The sequence below is a fragment of the Cornus florida genome, unplaced genomic scaffold (assembly GCF_030987335.1).
Source record: "Cornus florida cultivar Cherokee Brave unplaced genomic scaffold, ASM3098733v1 CherokeeBrave_3.0.0_Hap2_Chr06, whole genome shotgun sequence".
NCBI classification, from domain to species: Eukaryota; Viridiplantae; Streptophyta; class Magnoliopsida; order Cornales; family Cornaceae; genus Cornus; species Cornus florida.
In genome coordinates, this window is record NW_026775576.1 from 46363558 (window position 1) to 46373775 (window position 10218).

At 38.4% G+C, this 10218-nt stretch overlaps 1 protein-coding gene across 1 annotated transcript; it reads right to left on the reverse strand.

Annotated features, from left to right (window-relative positions):
* Positions 1-1828: 1828 nt before the first annotated feature.
* LOC132314028 (uncharacterized) lies at positions 1829-3723 on the reverse strand. The gene is made up of 5 exons (XM_059812951.1): positions 3530-3723; positions 3358-3416; positions 2828-3240; positions 2241-2737; positions 1829-2195 (listed from the first exon to the last, which is right to left on the reverse strand). Exons 1-5 carry the CDS (start codon positions 3721-3723, stop codon positions 1829-1831), a joined length of 1530 nt encoding a protein of 509 aa, XP_059668934.1.
* Positions 3724-10218: the final 6495 nt, after the last annotated feature.

Below are 10218 nucleotides of genomic sequence, written 5' to 3' on the forward strand. Positions count from 1 at the left end.
ATAAATCTGATTAGAACGAATTCTTCACTATACAACTCAGCATCTGTATGGTAAACCTTTGCCACAAATGGCCGGCTATCAGCTTCCACACTTTTACCTCATCTCCATCCCAAAATATTAGCATTTGATGGAGTAAAGATGGAATGCAAAAATTTGGGTGAATCCATTCGCGGCCTAAGAGCAAATTATAGGCCGCTGTAGACTCAATAACAAAGAAGGTTGTGATGGAAGTTCTATCTCCCACCGTTAATTCCAACGGTAGTATTCCTTGCGTCTTCACTATTCCTCCCGTGAATTCACTAATGGATACATCAATTGGAATGATATCTTCAGGAGACTTTCCAAGCATGCGCATAACATTGACTGGAACAACATTCAATACCGAACCATTGTCCACCAGAACTCTTGCCAAGGGCCTTCCTCACACTAGTACCTTGATGTACAAAGGTTTGAGCTGCTAAGTCATGCCATATGGTGGCTTTTCCAACACAATTTTCTTTGGCCTCGTGGGGTTGTTCTCTTCAATCACAACCCCCTTTAATTTCTGGAGATGCTCAGCTTCATCTTCAAAGACCTCTTCTATATGAATACCATTATTTGGTTCTATAATGGTTGGCCTAGAACTAGGCTGTCCTAGGCTTTCCATGGGAGGACTTGTATCTACCACATCTCCTTCCATTGAATTGGGCTGATTTGGCTGTGGCTTAAAAAATAAGGGAAGAACCACTACCATATTGCAAGTAAATTCACCTGGAAGGCTCCCAAAACAGATTTTCTTGCTGTTGCTGGGACTGCTGGGAATTTCCAAATCTGTTTTATCTTTTGTAGGAGGATTATCTGTAGTCAAGGAATTTCCAACCTCTGAAACCAGATCCAATAAATCATCAGGATCTCTAACCCCTCCTTTAGCTGGAAGTTCAGACAAGTCTGATAGCTTAGTAGTCTTCTTTGACCAATTAGTCCAACCATGGTCTTTCTCCCACAATTTCCTTCTATCAGCCCTCTTCCTTTGCTGCCTTCGCTTTTGTGTGCGAGTCATATAAAAGTCATCATGAATGTGAAACTTGGGATGATCAAGCCTTTTCCAACCCTCATCTTGCGAGGTAGGAGGTCTAACCATTCTTGGTCAGAAATGTTCACTCCCTCTTCTGACCCATACTTCCGAGGCCATTTTTGGCCTGGAATACCTGTCACCTTCAGAACCTCTATCTTGCCATCTACTACTTTCAAACTTTCTGCTAGGACGAGGCCCTACCTTATAGGAAATTCTATTCCTTTCCAGACTCCTTGGAAGGAATTTTGGTTTCCTTGTTGCTGCCCTTCTTTCTATATGGACCCGGCTTTCCTTCTCTGGAATAGTTACAATAACTGTGTTTTCCACCTTTTGGAAAGTCAGTCAATCATGGACCTTCCTTTTTTGGCCTCGGTCATCATTAGACAGCTTCTCCTTTGGAACATCTCTATGATAGCCATCATTCTGAATTTTACACTTGGGGCAACAACCTTGCTGGATTAAGGCTAATTGAGCCTCACGGAGTTGCTTTTCTAACTCAGTTACCGTTTTCTCCAAGGATACTGCAGCTTCAGGACTTTCAAGTTTTCCACTAGCTCTTGAATCTGCCAAGTCCACCTTCTTCTTAGGGTGTTCCGTGGCAAGGGAAGTAACGTTCGTGGCAACAACCATGGGGAAAGGATTTTCATCAACACCCATGACTTCTATTTTTTCTGGAAACTTCAACCTACCATCTTCAATCGCCTTTTGCACTATGTTACGGAAAATCACACAATTATTAGTGGAATGCCTCCATGAATTGTGAAATTTACAATACTATTTCTTGGCCATTTCTGAGGTCGATGGCATCTTGTGGCCTATTGTGAAAATCAATTGCTTGTCAGCCATGAGCAAATCAAAAATTTGCTTGGCTTTAGAGATGTCAAAAGAATTACTCTTTGAAGGGTCTGCTCCCTTCCACTTGGAACCAGAAGTGGCTTGCAAGTTGGCCGTGGCTGACTTTGGTTTTGTCAAGGCCTCACAAGTATAAGCCTTTTTTATGTTGAGCTTAGCTACATTTACTTCAAACTCCCCTTCAGTTTCAGTGGTATACACCTTATAGTTAGGATCACGATAGTAGGTGCCCTTAGAAGAGCTCTTCCGGTCTTGCTCCTCACGAAGGAGCTCTTCATACTTAGCCACTCTGCCAGCCAAATCGAATAAGTCATGAAATTATACTCCTTTAAACTTCTTGCGAAGTTCAAATTCTAAGCCGTTCATAGCCATCTTCACATATTCTTCTGGCGGCAAAGACAAATTACATTTGAACTTGGCCCGCCTGAATCTAGAAAGGAAGCTCATCACAGACTCTCCAGGTAGTTGGTGAAGTCTGGAAAGGTCTGCCATGGACACTTCAAGCTCAGCTCTATAAAACTGAGTATGGAATAAATCCTCAAATTGCTGCCAACTTTGAATAGAGTTGGCTGGCAAGTTGGAATACCATCTGAAAGCATATCCAGTCAGTGTGTTTGGAAACAAGCGTACTTTCAGCCATGGATTGGCTGCTGCTTCTCCACATTGGACAGTGAATCGACTGATATGTTCCAAGGTAGATTGTTCGCCCTCTCCATTGAACGTTGCAAACTCTGGAATTCTGAAATTCCTTGGAAATTCAACTTCATTAATGAACTCTGGATAGGGCTTTCTGTAATTTGGTCTTCCACCCCTTCGAGTTAAGCCAAATTCCTGATGAAGGAATTCTGCAAATTAGACTCTATCAAGAGCCATAGGTTGTGGAGGGTTGTTGTCTGGCCAACCTTGAGGTTGATTGGCCACCTGATACCCTCCACCATCCATAAGCAAGGGGTTGGCATCTGTATAGTTGTTTTTGCCACGGTTCCTTCCTCCTTGGTCAAGAAGTGGCTCCCTTGGAAAAGGTTGCCCCCCAACCGCCATAGGAATGACCATGGGTGGCCTTGCTGGAACAGGTGTGGCTAGCTGAATGTTCACAGGTGAAACGTTCTGTTGTGCTTGTGGGTTGTGGTATGGCCATGGTTGGCCAGGTTGATCATGCCAAGTCTGCTGTAGAAATACCACTGGTGGAGAATTCTGAACTTGTTGAATGGTTGGCATGGGCGTAACTTGTGGAACAGTCATCTGTGGCACTGAAGCAGTCACAGGTGCAGCTGGAGTGTAAGTTTGTGCCATTGGAAAGGACTGCACCTGCTGCTGAGTTGGAGGAAATGGCCCTGCATGTTGCTAAGAGGAACTTCCTTCAACAAATGTGGCCGGCTTACTAGCTTGGAAGGCCGACTGTTGAGACCTTTCAGAGTTGCTTGGCCGAGGGGCCAAAATTTGAGACAAACCTCCAAAGGACCTTTCCAACATAGACTCAAACTTTGAGAGATTCGGTCCACCATCTCTTCTAATTTTCGGTCATTAGCAAGAGCAGCTTTTGCATGGTCTTGACTAGCCTTAGATTGGTCTTGCACAACTCTGGCTAAGTCTTGGACGACTCTAGCTTAGTCTTGCGCAAACCTATCTTGTTGCATTGCCATCATGCGGATGTTGTCCATGATGGGTCCATTTGCCATTATTTGAGCAAATTTTTCCACCATATCATTTTCATCAGATGCAAATCGTGAACTTTCCACTGGAAGTTCACTGGCTTGTATCTCTTTTAGTTCGGCAGGGTCTTGGACAGACATGCCTTGCCTTCTTCCACCGGCCATTGAACAATCTGTCTAGATGTCCCACTAGGCGTGCCAATATGTTCGGCTCTTGAAAACCGGGGTCTTTTCCAATTAGGAAAGGAGGGTGAACGTTGGGCGTGCCAGGAACTGCTGTCGTTCCAAAGTGGATATCCGAACAACTATCCAGTAGGAAATTGTAGGGATCAGGTGATTGAATGAAGGACTGGAATTACCACCTTCAAGGGTTCTTTTTGCCTTGAAAAAGGACTTTCAGACTGAATTATGGCTAGTGGAAAGGAAAGCTATATTGAAAGTGCAGGACTTCAAAGTAAAGTGCTAGAAAGTAGGAATAATAAGTGCATAACTTGAATTAAACATACAGAAATTGCATTACATGAATGTAAAGATATATGAATGTAAAGAAATTGAAGTGCTATTGGTTGTGTGTCTTGAACAGGGTTTACAAACTAGCTCTAAGTGTTCTATTTATAGAGCCCCTCCATGCATGTAAACAGATGTGTGGTAGCCTTAGTAGCTTCCACTTGGCCAAATTCTAGACTACCAAGTGCCCCACATTCTTTTAGCGGTTATAACTTCTTCTTCCCATCTCCTTCTTCCTCTATCGTAGACTCTTCCTTCTTCAGACACGATTTAGACCACTTTCTTCAACAACTGCTTCGGTTAGTAGTAGTTTCCTTAAGAAATTCCACTACTCTCAACCGACGCTTTCTTGTTTGGCCAAGTGTCCCACGATCTCAAGTAGTCTTCCTGTTCTGCAAAGCCTTCCTTTTATGGCGTCGTGGTCTCTAACTTTTAGTAACCTCCTCATCGTGAATAATATTTCAAATATATATATATATATATATCAAAAAAAATATAGTTGCCCACGTCTCTTAAACTTTGATAACTTCCATTCTGAGACTTTCCTTCTGAACTTTAGAATTCATGGCGCCATAAACTCCTGAATTTCAACACCTTCTTCCCTCAGCACCCACGACTTCAGCAATTCTTTCCTTTCATGGGTTATATCTGATATATATAAATATATACATAGATATATATCCATAAATACATACTATTCCCCACGTCCCTTTTCTTTTGTAAACCACGTTCCCATGATTTTGGTAACTTCCATCTTGAGAATTTCCTTCTAGGTTTAGAGTTCATGGGCCATAACCTCCTAGATTTTAGGACTATTTCATCGTGGGATTATATCCAACCCACTTCCTTTCCTTTCATAGGCCACGATTTCCTGGATTTTAGGCTGAACCCTCCATATGAACTTCATATGGTGGCGTCGTGGTTATGGTGCACTCCCCTAATTCTAGCAACCTCTCCTCAACCTTGCCTCATTAGACTTCAAGGCATCATGGACTCACGATAATCACTCCATCGTGGGTTAAATATATGTATATTTATAGAAATAAATTGAATCCCCACGGCATGCTGAATGGTCAACTTTAATTTAATGGAAAATACCCATTTAATTGGTATCCTATAAGAATAAGAACTTCCAATAAATTCATCTTTAACAAAATTAATCCACCGTGGCAAGTTTAATGAAGCTCGCCATGTGTTGAGAACCAATTGGTTGAATCTGTCTTGAATAATTGCATGAGGTTGCATGTATGGTAGTATTTCCATACAATAATCCCTTTTCCAAATAAGAATATGTGGACCCTTACTTTAAAGATGGTAAGTCCTAATAGGACTCACCTCTTTTCTCTTAAAATGGAAAAACCCCACATAGTAGGTTTATACTAACCCACTTGTCTTTGACTGCTACGTAAAATAGCTTTAATACTCCAACAATAACTTATTAGAGTTGCGATCCAGCGTGGTAAGTTCCATTGAAACTCGCCACATATCGCCTTTCCAATGGGCCAAAAATAATGGAGTAAACAGCTAGTAATAGTTATTTATGTTTATTTAAAAATTATCATCTTGGTTTTTGAGATGCAAAGTTAGTAATTAGGTTATTGTATTCAAATTTTTGCTAAATTTTTTTTAAAATAGAAAATTAGAGATATACACAATAATTAATATAGATGTAATAATAGAGGAAAAAAAATTGGAATGAGGGGAGGGAATAAAAATGTTTAGATAAGGATGGAAAATAGGAGTTAATTCTTTGAGCCCACTATTAAATCTTCGATTGGTTGGAGTCTAATGAGGAAATAAAAAATTTATGAAGATAATAATATACGAATTTAAAAAAAATAAAAAAAAATAAAAAAAAATGGAGCCCTCTGCTATTGGTTGGAGTATAATAATACAAGGGAAAAAAAAATTAGGAGTTTTGCTATTGGATGGGTCTAATAATATAAGAAAATAAAATAAAAAAAAATTAGAAAGGGTAACAATATATAAGGAAAAAAAAAAAATTGGAGCCTTTTATTGGTTGGATCCTTCCGCGACCACCTAAATGTCTCTGGACCTTTTATTGGAGGCATACAGAGACCTTATGGTAGGGAAAAGACATCGTGGTGTCCACTAGGATGAATATTATAAGAAATCTCCACTGCAAAGAATAATTGACGTTAACCCCAGTTTCTCTACAAAAAAAAAAGGAAAATTAGTAATTTACTGTCTCTGTCCAAGAATTATCCTTCAAAGAGAAAACCACATTAAGAAATTCATTATCAAAATAGATATGTGTTCATAAAAGGGGTTATGTGTTGGTGTAAAAGTTTAATGTCAAACTAACAAGTGTGAGAATGTATTTTAACTTTCAAAGCAACACAAACAGGGCATTAACTCAGGACTGCTTTCCAAATGAGTTATCGCATACATGCCCTGTTCTCATATTGAGCTCTTCATGCCCAAGCCATAACACACCCAACTCTTTCCTTCTTGCAACAAGGTTTAAGGACCCATCAAAAACAGTGGATTTATTGTTTTAGGAAATGGGAAAAATCAATTAATAAGGGCTATCCTTTCTTGCACCGAGGTTTCCCAAACTAATGTCACTTAATTCATTTCAAACTAAATATATTATGGGGTATGCTAATATATTCTGGGGTGACCCAGAAATATATTATGTCAAATTAATGATTGTTTCTGTTCTATTACAATGAAGAATTAGATGAGGAAAGTCGTTTGGCAAACATCTTACGGAGAGATGAGAAATCAAATTTGGATTATAGTTGTGGAGTAAACCGGCAAAAACAATATTTATGTGCATTTCCAAGATACCGTAAATATAGCAATCCTTCTGATCCAGTAAAAGACTAAAAGGTTGGTGACACCACCAACTTGGTTGTAAAGCTTTTTCAATTTCATTTACCATTATAGATGAAGTTTAATTGGAAGATATATCATTTGGATGATGATCATAACTATGAATTTGTTATTTTTTCGCCAAGTAAAATATCAGACCTCGAATTCCGGGAAAAGAATTGGAATTTGTTATTCTAGAGAAAAAGGCAATTTTTTAAGAATAAAAAGAAAATACAGAGTTTATTAATGCTGGTTACTTCTACATTTTGAACTTTCTCAAGTTCCGCCTTTCTAGGACCCTGCCATTAACCCAATACAACCATTAATATCAATCAATATAAACTTATAAAGTGGTGATTGGGAGTCCTCCAAATTATTTTCCACGGCTATACGAATTTCTCGGACTTAAAACATTAGTATTAACTCCAACTCAAAAGTCAAATTAATCCTTTTGACTTGTTCGCCCCGTGAAGCTGTTAGAGCAGCTCATGTTTTGTTGCCTTTTTGATAAACATATTAAGAAATTTTAAGTTGAGTAGAAACTTTTGAATTCCAAAATATTAACAATCAATAGAAACTTATAAAGTGGGATGTTGTGGTTCATGGAGTTTGATTACGTGTTGATTACGTGAAAAATTAGAGTGGTCAAACTTGTTGATTTTTTAAAATTGTTTTGATTACTAGCATATGGCAACTAGTTCCTCTTCACGAAATTGATTCTTCATGTGGCGTTGCAGATTTTGGCTTTGGCTACTGCCAAAATGTAACTGGTTCCATTTGGGCAATGAATTGTACAATGTTGGTGTATGACAAGCGTAATCGGTTAAGTTGTGCGGAACCAGTTGCTCTCCTTGGGAAGTTGGAAACCGCGAAACTAGGTTTCCAACTTCCATGGAAAAAGCTTGAATTTGGAGAAGTTAGGGTAGGATTTTGAGGGAGAACAAGAAGAAAAAATTGATGAGCTTGGCAAGGGCTACACATGGACACCCATATTGCAAGGGCAAGAGGAATTTCAAATTTTGGGGAGGCCTTAGGGCTTGTTTGGCTTGGCTAAGGGTATGGTTGGCTAGCACACATGAGGTAGGGATTTCTAATGCTTCAAAGCTTTGTCTTTTGTTGAGCAATTTTCTCTTGATTTCTTATTTATTCTATTTTAAAGGCAAGTTATGTGATTATATGATTTTATGGTAATTGAAGATGATGATATATTGATATGATTGAAGGCATGCTAGTGATTGAGATAAAAATGTGTTTATTGATATGCTAAATATGTGTATAACATGCCTTGGTTCAAAGGTGTCTAAATTGCAAATGCTAGCATGATCTATGATGTTGTGAGATTTTATAATAAGCATGCTTGTGGTTAATTGAAATGAGAGATCATGCTTGTGTTCATTTCCTAAAAGAATACCATGTTGAGAGTGCATTGTAGAAAGTATTATGTACGGCCATTGTTGTTGGTTTGACGAAATTGATGTTAAATAATTGAAATGAGGCATATGCATAACATGGCGGGAAATGGGAATGAGAAAAGGATTTTGAAATAATTTTTAAAAAAATGAATTGGATTTCGCGAGTCCGATGCTAATTCGACCTAGAGGGAGCGCGTGCCGGTTCTAGATGTGAAAAAGTTGATACTAGGCTCTAAATGCTTGCCGATTTTGGAACCAAGGATAGTTATCAATCTCACCTCGGTGAAGTCGGTTAGCGGTTTTCAAATGTGAATTTGGGGTCAGTAGAGACCAAGTTTAAGGCCGGTGTAGGTCAAGTTGGGGTCGGTAAAGACCAAGTTGGGATAATGTGGAGCATTGCATTACATTTTATGCATATTTGTATTGACATGCCAAAATACTATTGTGTTTGTTGATTTGTGGATAAAATGTTATAAAAACACCAAATATGATCCAAGTTTTCTATTTATCCCGTATGTGTGATGTGTGGCTCAAGGAAGTCCAAATTTGTGCATTAGGCATCTCCTACTGAGCCTCATGCTCACCCCTTCCTTTATCATTTTTCAGGTCATGACAAGAAGGTAGTTGACGACGTTCCTCCTCAAGGGTAGTCAATGTTAAAGAATTCATTATTTTTGTATCATTAGTAATCCATGTATTATTTTGTAAGAAATGGAGCAAAAATGTATTATTTTGTAATGATCACTATGACAATGAGTGGCTATTCTTTTAGATACATTTTGACCAAATTTGAAGATGTAATTAATTTAATCTTACTAAATCTTCACCTATGGATATAGTTGTGTATTTAGTAACATGTGGGTGTGGATAGCCCCAAAGTTATATTAACGTAGTTTTGTTTGAATATGCATGAATTAAAGAATTATTAGGAATATATATATGTGTGTGTGTGTGTGTGTGTGTGAGCACATACAATGGTGTTTTAGTGATATTTTATTTGTGTAATTGTGGTAACTTAGTAGTTGGTTTTGGGGTGGTTTCAGTGTAATTGGTTGGATAATTAAATGAAACTGAGTGTGCATATTAGAGGAGATTCAGTCGACATGAAGTTCCCACACGTGGACCGTTATCTCACACGTCGACCGATTCCTGCTTCTTTTTTTTTCTAAGGTTGTGTTTTATTTTCCTCTTTTACCCTTTATTATGAGCAATCAGAATTACGCGGGGTGTGGAAACAGTTAGTTGATTTTAATTGTGATTAACTCCTTTAATGACCTAGATCTGATTATTAGGTTAACTTGCTCAATTTATGATTGATTAAATTATATGATCAATTTCAACATCCACAATTACAAATATATGAAAAGTAAAGCAAGTTAGAGTTAGAAAGATTGTACCAGGATTTTAGAGAGGAAACCCCAGTTGATAAAATATGTCAACTGTTATGGAAAAAACCTCGTGGACTGTGTAGTCCAAAGTAATCAATCTACTATGCTTGAAATAAAGTATACCGGACTTTGACTCTGGCTCACACCCTATCGTTCTACCAAACACCAACTGCTGACAATCCTATGGCTTTGTGACTCCCCGTCCAACAGCAACTTGACATCAGGCTTATGCTTCATATTTGTAGAAGAGTAGCAGGTAAATCAGACAGCGCTCTACGAATGCTCCAACCCTTTTAAAGTGTGATTGCTTTTACTTCTGTTCTTCAAGATCTGAACTAGATGTAGAAGAATTAAATCCTGCTGATCATCCGGAATCTCTAAATCTTCAATATAGTTCCAATTCCGATGAGATAGAGAACAATACAACTAAATCACTCCTGAATATATATTTGTGCTCTCAAAAATAAATTCAGAATAATCAAATTTGATTTTCTGAATTTTTCTCTCTTTATAGG

Bases quoted from the DNA above. Each gene is read 5' to 3' on its own strand.
- LOC132314028 (XM_059812951.1), bottom strand. From the start codon at position 3,723: ATGGCCGGTGGAAGAAGGCAAGGCATGTCTGTCCAAGACCCTGCCGAA. The intron at 3,417-3,529 runs GTTTGCGCAAGA...ACCGAAAATTAG, and splicing joins ATGGCAATGCAACAAGATAG to AAGAGATGGTGGACCGAATC. The intron at 3,241-3,357 runs GTTTGTCTCAAA...AGCAACATGCAG, and splicing joins GTTGGAAAGGTCCTTTGGAG to GGCCATTTCCTCCAACTCAG.